We start from the raw sequence: 12999 nt of genomic DNA, 5'->3' as shown, positions 1-12999 counted from the left end.
TGAGGGCAGTTGCCTTCCTCCTCGGCTCTCAGACCTGCCTGAGCTTTGGAGAGACTTTTCCTCCTGGGTTTTGTGCTCCCTGAGGACTCTCCAGATGCTGAATTTTCGTGCTGAGTCACTGCTTTCGGTTCATACAGCAGTTTCTGCTCAGCTGGGGAGTGGGGATGCCCATCCACCTCTCCTTCCCCTCAGGGTGGAGCAAGTGGTCAGCATTAATGACTTGGCTTATGCTCACCCCTGCTTCCCTCCTGGTGTGCATGGGACTGGGACAGCTGCTGGCTCCAGCTGGAGGGCTCAATTTGCTTTCATTACCAGGGCAAGGAGCTCCAAGCAACTCTGACAAGGTATCTCACTTCTTTCAGGTCAGGATCAGGCACATTCCTGCAAGTCTTCTCTGTCTGTCCCAGACATATTTTGCTTGTTGATGTGCATGTGCTGGTGCAAGAGCAACAGCACTCCTGTGCTTTCCCACACTCTCACCCTGGCTGCACCCATGGCATGGGGGCTGCCTCACCTTCATCAGGTCACGGTGGTGCTCCAGCACGCTGCAGGTGGTCTGCCAAGTGTCCTGGTAGCACTCCCAGGGGTCCACCCTGCAGGGAGCACAGCAAAGCAACAGTGTTGGCTGATGGCCACTGCCTGGACCTTCTGGCCACGCCACTTCCTCCCCACCAGGCTGACCAGCAGTGCCATGAGCAGCCACCATTGCTCCCCCAGCTCTGCTGTGGACCATGTCCTTCCTTCAGCCCTTCCATCCAGCTCTCCCTAATAGCTTTAGGGACCTGATTGTGTGCCTGGACACCTTTCCACTCTCGTTACCCAACTAACCAGCTTTCATTTGGCTTGGATGTAACTACAAGCATTACAACCCTTTTTCCTGAGGGCAGCTCAGACATATTTTTGGTCCCACCTCAGCCGCCAGATGCCATGTGGCAATGCTGGGAAGGGGAGAATCTGTAGCCTAGTGCTGCAGGTGTAGAAAGGGAAGGTGCCATGGCACAAGGCTGGGGTGGGCTGAGTGACTTTGGGCTTCACCCATACACCGCAGACTCAGCAGGGGGTTTGCAAGACCACCTGAAGTCAAAAGGGCTCCCTTGAAGGACATTGTAACACTCCTCATCGGACCTCTGCTGGACTAGGAGAAGAAGGCCTCTGGTTTCTAATCAGGCTTTGGCTGGGAGAGGAGAAAATCCATCCTGGAGCTCTAGCATCTCCACTTTGCATGTGGGACTTTCCCACCACAGTGTTGGGGAAGGGGCAGGGGCTGCCTGGGGCTGCTGGTGCCACAATGGATGTGGGCTCTGGCACTCACCTGATCCAGTCAGAGGACTGGACAGCCAGTTGGCACATGGTCAGGCGGTGACGGCTTGAGACCAGACCCTGCAAGAGAGGGTGATGGAGGAATGGTTACAGGAGGAAAGCCTCATGCCCTGGCCAGCCTGGGCTTGCAGACCTTTCTGGGGTAGCGCATCGGGCTCGCTCAGATGAGACAGGCCAGAAGGATGTGTTCCTGCCCACAAAAATTTATTTGAGCTCCTGTTTGCTGGAGGGGAGGCAACCCTACCTTGCTTCAGCCCTGGTTATGCACCAGTGGGTGAGATTTGCTCGGCACCACCAGTCTCAGTCCTGTGCTGCAGTGGGGCCAGACCTGGAGATGGTCGTTTCTTGGTTAAATTTCTCCAGCTTTCAGGAGAGGAGGAAACTCTTCTCTCCTGATTTGGATTTCCTCTTTTCCCAGAAAGTGCTTTTAAATATTCATGTTTGTATCATTGCCATCCCCACAATGAAAGTGGTTTTTTAAATCATAAAAAAAACCCAACCAAACCCAACCCAGTAAGTTGACCACTTGGGTGAGAACATTTCACTTTGCGGTCTAGTACTTCAGCTGGTTGTAGGGTCTCACTGCAGTTTTTATGTAAGTAGCAAGTGGTTTCAACCCCTCCCTCCTCTTGGAGACTTTCCCATAGTCAGGAACTGTCTGGGGCAGAGGATGTCCAGAAAAGGACCACGGGTGCAGGCAGCGCTGTCCCATGCTTGCCCCTGGCCTCAGAGATACCATCATATGTAGGAAGCAGAAATGGAAAATGGGGACCACCCACCGTCTTCCCGTAGGAGTCGTGCACGGGTGAGACAATGCCACCAATGACGATGAAGCGTCCAGTCTTGTGCAGGTAATCCCGGGCTCGCTCTGAAGGAGGAGGACAAGGAAAAGGATGCAGTGGGATTCAGCTGGACCCTCTGAGCCCTGCAACACCCCGCTGCTGCCCACTGGCTTTGCCCAATGCCTGTGGAGAGGCTTATCCGAGCTCGGGCAGCACCAGGTTGGGGAGGCAATCAAGGGAAGGGCTGGCTTTGTCTTTACTGCCTGTCTCATTCGGTGCCATCCTTGGCAATGCTGTGTATGGACCTTCCCAGGAACCCCCAAACCCTGCAGAAAGAAGGATTTGGTGGAAGAAGGCAGATCTTTAGCAAAAGCTAAATCACATTCAGATCCCAAATCACCTTCAACTACCTCGCCAGAGCATCAGAGGAGCAGCTGAGATCCTGCACCACCAACGAGAGCTGTTTGGCAGAGACAGTCTCTTTCAGTAGCCCTGGGAGAGCCACACTGAGCTCATGAGGTAGTGCCTTAAGCTTGTTCATTCACTGCCTGCAGACAAATCCTTTCCTTTCTATTCTTCTCTGCCCGTAACCTACATCCACCCTCTCTTTCCCCATGACTTCCCCCTTCTTGGCCTGCTACGGTTTGCTACTGACTACCAGCCAAAAGCTTTCTTAGCAGCTGGAAGGTGACTGATGGCTCTCCTAACCTCAAGCATCACTTCTGACAAGGACCCTTTAGATGTGGGCAAGATTGAAACAAACTAGGATAGTAACAGAACCTGTTGCTTCCTCCACAGCCAGATTGTGGGGACAATTCCATGTTTTACGAGCAGAAAAGTTTTTGCCGGCTCGTGTGTCAACAGCTGGCCATAACTCCCTGCAGGAGGATGTCAATACAGATTGAGGGGTCGATGGATTGAGAGCAGCCCTGCTGAGAAGGGGATATTGGTGGGTGACAAACTGGACATGAGCCAGCAATGTGTGCTCACAGCCCAGAAAGCCAATCATATCCTATGTGCATCACAAGCAGCGTGGCTACCAGGTAAAGGGAGGGGATGCTCCACCTTCTACTCTGCTCTCGTGAGACCCTACCTGGAGCACTGCATCCAGCTCTGGGGCCCTCAGTATAAGACAGACATGGACCTGTTAGAGCAGGTCCAGAGGAGACCATGGAAATGATCAGAGGGCTGGAACACCTTTGCTATGGAGAAAGCTTGAGAGAGTTGGGGTCATTCAGCCTGGAAAAGAGAAGGCTCCAAGGGAGACCTTACTGAAGCCTTTCAATATATAAAGTTGGCTTATAAGAAAAATGGAGACTTTTTACCAGGGCTCTGTATTGATAGGACAAGAGGCAACAGTTTTAAACTAAAAGAGGGTAGATCTAGGGTAAACATAACAAAGACTTTTTTTTTTTTTTTTTTTACAGTGAGGGTGGTGGGACACTGGCACAAGTTGCCCAGAGAAGTTGTGGGTGGCCCACCATTGGAAGTGCTGAAGGTCAGGTTGGATGGGACTTTGAGCAACCTGATGAATGATGTCCCTGCCCATGGCAGGGGATTTTGGATCTTCGAAAGTCCCTCCCAACAGAAACCGCTCTGCGAGCCTGTGATTCTAAGATATGTTATTAGTTGACAGCCTAAATAAGAATTGCCATCACACATAGGACTGCATGCATGGGTGCTCAGCTGGATGGATCCCTGCTACCCTCACTGCAAGAACCACACATCACGTGCCGCTGTTTTGGAAATGCTGAAAAGTTCACCAGGAAGAGCACCGCACCAGTACCAAGATACTTGTCCCCATCTATGCCTCTCTGCTGGAAAGCGCTGGGATGCTGCTGATGAGCTCACCACCTCTAGCTCGAGCCCTGCTTGCTTTGTTCTTGCTCCAATCCTGCTTGCTCCAATCCTGCTTGCTCCAACCTTGCTCACATCCTCCTTGCTCAAGCTCTGCTTGCTCCCTGCTTGATCCAGCTCACAGAGAGCAGCTCCTGGGAGCTGCTGCTGTGGGATGAAGCCTTGGCAGAGGAGAGGAAATATTGGGCTGAGAGCATGCCATTGCAGTGGGATGGGGGAGAGCCCTTCCTGCGTGCACCGGCATGGGAGGCTCAAATGCCCTGCAAATGGGCTCCTGGGGTCTACCCCTCGTGATCTCAGACAGAGAAATGGAGCTGTCCTGTCAGGGAACGGCAGCTCCACTGCAAAAGCGATGGTAGGGTTGGTTGGTTGCACCATGGTCCCTGTCATGCCTGCTGTCTGATCCCCAAGGTCTCACTTGCTTTTGGGCACTTCTCCCCCTGCCCTTTTTCCCTCCTTTCCGTGGGCTGGCCCTGATGCAGCCACCCATCTTCCTTCCCTCCCTGCCTGCAGGCAGGGCTGCCCTGGGTTTTGGGCAATGGTGAGTATGTCCTCCCCTTCTAGAAACCTCTTTGCCTATGCCCTTTGTTACGGCTCTGCCACAGTGATGCTGTTGTCCACTGATGCACCTGGCTTCTTTGCCTTCAGCCCTTTCTCCCTCATAGTCGCTGTTCCCCTCCCCGACACATGCTATTAAATGTCAGTTGCATCATCCCTGGGGCTTTCTCCGGGTCCCCTTCCCGTGGCACCTGCCACCCATGACCCAGCTGGTCCCTCATCAGCCACACAGCTGTTACACTGCTCCCTCCCTGTTGCCCATGTCCCACCACACCCAGAGACTTGCCAGAGTCCCTCCAGCCTGATGCAGAGTCTCAGGCTGGTATCTCCAAAAGGTGACATTCGAGAACAAAAATGCTGGTGAAGAGTTGATAAATTCCCGTGAGCTCCTACGTCACATCCAACCTCCCTCCCCCCCACCCCAGAGCACATGCATTCATGCCCCAGTGCTTCTCTGAAGATGATCTCAGAGAAGCAAAGAGGGTTTCTCACTGGCACAGGAGATGGAAAAGTCCCATCTTTTCACACCGCAGCAGCAACACCTCCTGCCCCCCAAGGTTTTGCAGCTGTATAACCCACCCCTTTTACTTGACATCTCCCACTGGGTGCATTGCAACCTCCTTGTTTGCCAGGCACACCGTGCCTGTGCATGAACCACAGCACCACTATGGGGTTGCAGCCCAGCCAAAAGTGAGGAGGAAGAGTCTGGGAGGTGTGAGCGTGGGGCAGGTCAGGTGGTGGTGGCCACAGCCGGGCTGGCTGCCCCCTCTGCCAAGCATAGGGAGGGTGGTTGGAGAGTACACAGCGCAGCAGTGCCCACCCCAGCTATTGAGACACTAGAAAGAAAAAAAAAAGATAGAAAAGGTAAAAGCAAAAAGGGAGACGAGGTTGATGAGCCATTGAAAGCGCTTTTTTTTTTTTTTTTTTGGCAGGTGGAGAATCTAGATAATATTTTGCGTTTGCAAAGAAAATGAACATTTCTGAAGCTAAGGTGACTTCAGTATCCATCAGCCGTCCTGAGGTGTCATTGTGCATATCCTACAGACACCTTGCTCCAGCCACCAGCTTTTCCCCAGAGGACAGAGAGCAGCCCTGCCTGAAGGGCTGGTGCCGTCCCATGCAGCAGCAGCAGAGAGACACTTGCAGGGAACTTTCATCCTCCCCATCCAGTCCCAGTTGGCACCCACTAAAGCTGATGCAAAGCTCTCCAACCTGTGTGGGATGGCTTCTGCTTGCCTCGGTGGTACAGCTGCATTATTCCTTGGAAATAAGCAGCAAAACTAAGTCCTGCCATCCGGGGAGATGTTTCCTCATCCCATCCGTTCAACGTGGCATTGGCTGTTGGGGCAGGGGACCCACCCTACAAATCCATCTTTGCCAAAGCAGCCATGTTCCTGTTTCCTCTCCAAAAGAAACTTTCCCAAAGAGAAATAGAAAAAAAGAGGGGAAGGAGTCAGTGTTTGGGAGATGCAAGCACAGTTATGATGGGCACAAAGAGGAACACAAGCAGACTTGGGATCCTGCTGCATCTTCTGGAGTTGATGTGCTGAACTGGGGCTCCTGGGCTTTTAGTGGCAACAGAAACACCTCATAGTCCTTCTGCTGATTGAAAATTAGCCATGGGCTTGTTCACACCTGCCAGTGACATGAGAGTAAGGCCAGTTGTGTTTGAGCATGTGGGAGTGGCAGGTGAGTCCTGGGCCACAGCTTGGCATGACAGGCAGGTGAGAGTATAGCTTGGCAGCTCCAGATATGGGAAGGGGGCTTTTCCATGGGCACATCAATGGGTACATTTTTCCTGCACATTTCCGAGTCAAATGATCCTCTCTGGGTGGTGGGGATGGGGTTGTGCTGTTTAAGAAAGAACAATTCTCCTGGCAGTTCATCTCTTCAGCTCCTGTGCCCTCAGTCCTGCTCTGCTTCAGGGCAAAAAAATTCATCACTAAAATTGTTTTAGAGCTCCCTTGCAATGGCTTGGGACAGATGAAGAGCACCCGCATGTCAAGGGAGGTGAGAGGGGCTGAGCAGGGCAGGGAGGTAGAGATGTCAGTGAAGAACTGCTTGGGCAAAATGTTTTTTTTCCTCCAAATCTTGAAATTTCTACTAGGGAATATTTCTCAGGTATTGGGTCAGTTAAAAGTCAATTAAGGAACTATAATTGCCACAGAATTTTTTCCCCCGAAGGGTGGTGAGCAGCCCCAGGCCTCTTTGACAGCCTGTGGGAGATTTGCCAGCCTCAATAAAACCTCAGACTCACCCCAAATCCTTTCTCTGGCTTCCTTCCCGGCTCTTGTACCCTGGGCATGCCAGCCCCCAGAGAGAGAAAAATGGGCTTAAATAATTCGATCGGTGCAGGAAGTAAAATTCAACTGCCTGAATTAGATGTACCAAGTTTCCCTCCTTGCCCTCAAAATCTAGAAGGGGTTGACACCAGCAGTTTTGTTTGAACCATATTTTTTTCATCTTTGCTGGTTATTTATCCATTGGGAACTGTGTCGGACCATCTCCACCCGCCAGTGGGTTTCACTGGGGCAGCAAGGGGACTGAACGCAGTCCTGTGCATGACTACGGCTATCTGTGCTCCAAGTGGTACCCAGCAAAACACCCTATGGGGGAGCACACAGAGAAAAATACAATATTCTTGGGTTTGTTTCTTTTTTTTTTTTTTTTTTGCATGGTGAAAGAGGCTTGGGGTTGAAACAGTATCATAAATTAGGGCACAAAACTTGATGGGTGGTGGGATTCCCTTTGCAGCCTGCCATGACAGCCTTCTGTAACCATTTGCCCAGAAAGCCAAATGTGCAAAACAATCCTCTTTCTTCTCCATTCTGCATTTTGAAAAGAGGAATCAGTGCAGCAGCACTTCTCCCTCTCCAATACTCTCTGCTTGCCTTTATTGATGCTACAGGCTTTCCCATTGGTGCCTTCAAGGTTAATTGATCAAGAGGAAGAGAAGAAAAAAAAAAAAAGTCTCTTTTTTCCTGATTCTGCTTTTTCTGGCATCTTGCACAAAAACCATGTCCTGGGACATCTTCTAGATTGACAAAAAAGGAGACTGCATACAGAACACATCAAGAGACTTTTATAGAAAAAAATTTAAAGAATTGAGCCATAGTGTTGGAAGAGGAATTAAACGGAGTGAAGAAAAGTTTTTTGATGAACCTAGAAGCAGAAGAGGTTCAGGGGAAGGCTATCATGTCCTCTTCAGAAGTGTGCGCAAGAAGCCAACTGAAACATTTGGAGCCAGTTGCCACCACACAGGGACAAAATCCAGGCATGATTTTTGGAAAAGCCAAACCAGAACATCCCTGATGCACGCTGCCATGCATGAGAGCTGGGGCTTCGGGTGTGCAGAGAAGCCAAGACCGATGGACCATCATCTATCTTTATATCATAATGCAATTTAAAATGCAAATTAAAATAAAAAAGAAATTCTCTAACAAAGACGATGCCTTTGAGTTTTAAATTAACATATCCTGTCATTATTCCCTGCTTCACCCAGACTTGATTTTCCTTGCCAAAAGAAGATTAAAAACACTGATCCGCTCATGTCCGTGTCTTCTCCTTCGCCTACAGCAACATTTTAAAATTCACTCTTAAGATGAGTTGAACTCCTTGCATGCAACCTCTGCTTCAGGTTCTAAATGGTGGCTAATGGTATTAATTTACCTTGAGTTTTTGGTGGCAAAAGCCAACAATTTAGCCTGGCTATCAATTTCTCAATCATGTATTTAAACAGCCCAGGATCTTCAGGGGGTGTGATCCATGCTGGTGGCACATCATCTCAGTTCTGGCTCTCAGGAGCTCATGCCAAGTCTCTACCACCACTGCTTGCCTTAATAAAACACCTTTTCCTGCAGAAAACAGCTCATATCCTACAAATACATGCGAAGGATTGGAAACCCAGGTGAACCCGTGTGATTCTTGTGATTGCAAGCGGAATAAGTATTTGCCTGTTTCTACAGCAAGGCCAACAGCTTCAGCAGGACAGATCCTGCAGGATGCTGATGTGCCACTGGCCTCACAGTGCTCACAGAGTGGTGAGCTGCTGGAAGGAGGTGAATGTTGCTGCTCTCTGTGTTGCCGTCAGAACTGTTCATTTGGTTTTTCACCTGCACAATATTACTTAGAGAAACCTGTAAAAATGATGCTGTTCTCCAAAATGTATCTATAAAAGTTGGGATCTGCATTTTTAAGAGCCTGTCTTCTACCTCAGAAATACCAAACAGAACTTAAATATGCATGGAAAAAAATGTATTTATTGACTATTAAATCTCTATAAGGGAAGTGTTTAGACAAACATGCAGGCTACAAAGCAGCAGCGTGGCGTAGCAAAGGGAGCACTGAGCTGGGAACGGGAAGACCTGCCTTCTGGTCCTGCCTTGCCTACAACTTGCAGAGCACCTCTTCACGTCCCAAACTGGTCCATTCTCACTTGGTTTTGGGGCAGAGCACATCCATTTGCTTGCAGGGCTGCAGCCATCAGGTGGCTCTGCCCACTCGCTCATGGCTCTGCTGCTCACTTGTTCATGTAAGCATCAGCGAAGGCAGACTTCACAGCCATCCACTTCAAAGCAAAAGCCTTTAAAAAGATTGCATTTTCTTAAATGACATCTCAAATCTCGTTTGGAAAGGAGCTGTGCTGCTAGTGGGGCCAGCACCACAGTGGGAGCAGCCACCCTCACTGCTGGGATTCAAGGCAGGTGGCACCGTGGCTTCAGGGTGGCACAAGATTGTGGTGATAGTTTGCAGCATGTGGATGCGTCCACACTGCAATCATGATGCTATGTTTAAAGCTTCCTTTTTTTTATTTAAAAATTGAATCTTCTTAGACTGACGTACTTTTCAGTGGCTAAATGGAGAAGGTGACAGGCAGCCATAGTCAAGCCTGTCTGAACACGTTAGCTCATCGAGCCTTCAGTTTCATCCTCTGTACAAGGCAAGACAAAAACTGCTTTAGCTCTTGTAAGAGGCCCTGGGGATAGTGGTGGTCCATTCCCCACCCCAGGCTGAGGCTGCAGGTCCTCCTGCCATGGCCTGTGCTCCCGGTATGTGCAGGATGAAGTGTGGGTCTCAGCATCTTGACACGATGGGCGATCAGTGATGTGGCTCCACGTGAGGCACAACTAGCAGTTGAGCAGCAAGGGCAGGGAGATGGGATGGAGGTCATGGCTGAAAGGGCAAAGAGGGTGAGTCTCCTTCTGTCCTTGGGTGTCCTTCTGCCTTTCGGTCTTCTGCTGTCCTTGGGTCTTTCAACCCAAATAGAGTAGGGCTGTGCATGGTGTGAGACTCAGCTGAGGAGCTCCACACCCAAGCAGGGCACCGGTTGTTCTTCTGGGTTTCTGGAAACGAGATGCTGGGTTTGGTGGGCCATTGCTTTGAACTGCTGTGGCTGCTTTGATATTGTCATGCTTCCTCCAAACTCACAGGTCCATATTCCCAGAAAAGACCTTTTTTTACAAAATTTGTTGCATCTTTCGTGCAAAATATGCTGCTTGCAGACATCCTAACACCAAAGACACTGCAATAGCTTTGCATTCGACTTCTCATCCATATTCCTTACGGTCAGCCACCTGTGCAGCTCCCAGCCTTCCCTCACTCCTTGTGCAAAGATTTCTGTCTGGGCAAGAATAGACTTTGGTCTGAAAAGCCATTGGTCTCAGGAGTATCAGTCCCGCTTCTCTATTGTTTTGTTTGGTTTCTGGCTCATTTGTCATTGAGCTCAGCCTTCTGTCATGGCTTCCCAGCCATTTCCCAGCCTATTTCTTGCCTATTGAATACCTGGGATGTCCAGAGACCAGAAAACACCCTCCAGTATCTTCATTTTCTATGAGCAGTTTATATCCTGCAACACCAATGCAAGGATGTTGGGTTGGAAGAGAAAAGCTCATTTTTTTTCTGGTGTAAATTGTCCTTAATGCTCCAGACAGCCTTGCATGGCTTTTAAACACTGTTGACATAAATAAACTACCAGAGGTGGATCCTGCCAATATGTGCATTGGCAGCACTGGCAGCATATTTTTGCGGTAGAGAGCTTTCAGTACAGGTCCCCAGCTCCATGCCTCCTGGCACAGCTCCTCTGTGACGGCTGGTGGTTGACCTTACTCATGCTATGTTGGAGAGGAAAGGGACAGGGTGACACTTGGACCCTTCCCAAGCACTGGTGACACCTCCCTGCTGCCCCAGCCCAGCTTTGCTTGCCTCCCCTGCAAACGCATTTCAAATTTTTTTGGCTCTACTGTTTTCCTGTGAGATGATGGTGGGGAAAGACCAATCAGAGGATACGGTCCAGGGCTACAAAAATGAAAAGTGATGATTTTGTCCAAATTGAATGAAAAAATAGCATCGTGCTTCCCCTATAGGGAAGCAGTGCTTATTTAAGAGATGTTTCTTTTTGGCGGTTCTCACTGAATATATTGAATTGCAATGTTTCGGCTCCTCTGGCACTGCTCCATCACCTGAACTGATGCTAATGAAATGAAATATTCCTTGTGTTCAATTTTTCAAGGTGTAATTTCAAATTGTATTTGCTTTGCCTTTGTACCTGGTTCATCTGCACCCCTAAGACTTCCTTTTTCCTTTTTTTTTTTTTTTTTAAATGGAGCAATGCTACCAGCCACTTCTGATTTATGCCCTTCTCCCCACGGGCGTTTGAAGCTACAGCCCACTCACCCTCTGCACCAGTCCTCCAAAAACACACACGAGGTAGCAGGGCAGCAAGGAAGTTTTTCACAGTCTTAATCACTCTTCCCCGAGAGCCAGGGCATAGGAGGGTGTACAGCCACAAGTGATGGAGAAGGCAAGAACATTTCCCATGTGTCTTGTGTTCATTTCAAGCAACGTGGCCTGTGACATCATTGGATGGGAGATGGGACGCAGCCATGAGGTGCCGAGGGCAAGGCAGGAGCTTTCCTGCTGTCTAAAATACCTTCTCCTGCAGGGGAGAGTGACCCAGATACACCAGCACACTTTGTTTTATTCTCAAGCTAGCAGCACTTGCAGGACCTAAACGCTGCTTCCTACCCCAAGCCCAACTCAGGCAAGGAGCTAGCAGTTAGTCTGATTGAGTAGTGTGTGTGTGTATATATATATATTTAAAAAAAAAACCAACCCCAAACCCAAAACATACACATAACTCTGAAAGCCAAATTAGGGATGTATTCATCAGAGATGTACTCATCTCAGAGCCCAGCTCTCCCACCTACCCCAGGGCCACTTTCTCTGCCTCAACTAGCGTCTTCACCCACCCATCACCTACAGCTGCACCTTGGGCAGAGCTGGGGAGACTGTTGACACCTCTGTTTCCTGGACTTCCTGGAGGGACAAGACAACATTTCTACTAGAAAAAGAAGCCCAATGACTGCTCTTCATGGGAGGTTTCCTTTTTGGGAAGAAGCAAGAGGAGGGCAGAGAGTGGTTCTTCATCATGGGGTTGACCCTTCCCAAGGCAAGCCTGGGGACATCCCAGTGTGTCCCATTGACCCAAACAGCCTGTTGTGCCTTGAGCTCAGTGCCTCTTAGACAATCTCAGTCAGATTTCCAGGAGACTTTTGGTTGGTAGAAAAATCCCATTAAGCCCCCTAATGCTTAGTGGTTTTCATCTCCGAGCTAATTACTCTGTTACAGATTTTTTCCCCCACACTGTTAGTCCACAGCTGCACCTCAGCATTGTAGAAGTAACAAATTTGGAGGGGACTTCCATGCTAAATGGCTTCAGTCATTGCTGCACATTTGTTTCAAGAGCTTTTCATAAGCACAAAATATTGGCCACCAAATACCTTGAAGCTTGTGGCAGAAGCAGAGGCTATGAAAGGGCCCCAGAGAAGCAATGCTGCAGCACCTGACCCTCCTACCTCCCAGCCCACCCAGGCCACCCACCAGCGTCCAACTGTGAGAGCTGCCCGAGTGATGACTAACAAGATTCATGCTATCACCATCTGTTGACCACTCGTGGCTTCATGGGAGAAAAGTGAAATTAGGTGTTTAAAACAGACCAAAAAAAAAAAAAAAGGTTGAAGACTGAGTCACAGTGAGCTGACCTAGAAATAGCAGAGCATTTACTGGAGACCCAACAAGACGGGGCCTGGGCAGGGGACCTGGCTTGTCCCGGCTGATCTGGGTTTCTTACATGAAGCCATAGAGGAACAGCCTATTTGATATCATTGAATTTGAAATTTAAATTGAAGATAACTTATTTTTCCCTCAGTTTTTAGAACTGGAGTATTTCAAAGGGTGAGGTGTGTGAGAAGGCACATGGGAGCCTGGGAAGAAACCCTCCAGGTTCCAGAACTTGAGAAGAAGCATCTGAGGAAGAGCCTAGCAAAGCAACCCAGGGCAAAGTACTTTTCCCACCCTGGACCGTCCTGCCCTGCTGTGGCAGAGCAGGTGGGAGCAGGCAATGCCCATCAGGCGAGCAACATGAGGACAAGCATGGGAACTGCTTCTTGAGTTGAAGCTGCCATCAGCTCCTCCAGGTAGGGAC

At 49.5% G+C, this 12999-nt stretch overlaps 1 protein-coding gene across 1 annotated transcript in view; it reads right to left on the bottom strand.

Moving 5' to 3' along the window:
- Positions 1-12999, bottom strand: part of NMNAT2 (nicotinamide nucleotide adenylyltransferase 2) — a 28934-nt gene that overhangs the window by 4427 nt on the left and 11508 nt on the right. Inside the window, exons 2-4 of the mRNA XM_086463138.1 lie at positions 2100-2188; positions 1313-1380; positions 515-593 (exon numbers count right to left, since the gene is read on the bottom strand). Of these exons, the coding sequence (XP_086319264.1) occupies positions 515-593; positions 1313-1380; positions 2100-2188 (236 nt within the window). The remainder of the gene's footprint in view (positions 1-514; positions 594-1312; positions 1381-2099; positions 2189-12999) is intronic.

The sequence above is a fragment of the Leptosomus discolor genome, chromosome 3 (genome assembly GCF_034619465.1).
Source record: "Leptosomus discolor isolate bLepDis1 chromosome 3, bLepDis1.hap2, whole genome shotgun sequence".
In the NCBI taxonomy this organism is placed as follows: Eukaryota; Metazoa; Chordata; class Aves; order Leptosomiformes; family Leptosomidae; genus Leptosomus; species Leptosomus discolor.
This window is presented reverse-complemented; position numbering and strand designations above follow the sequence as displayed.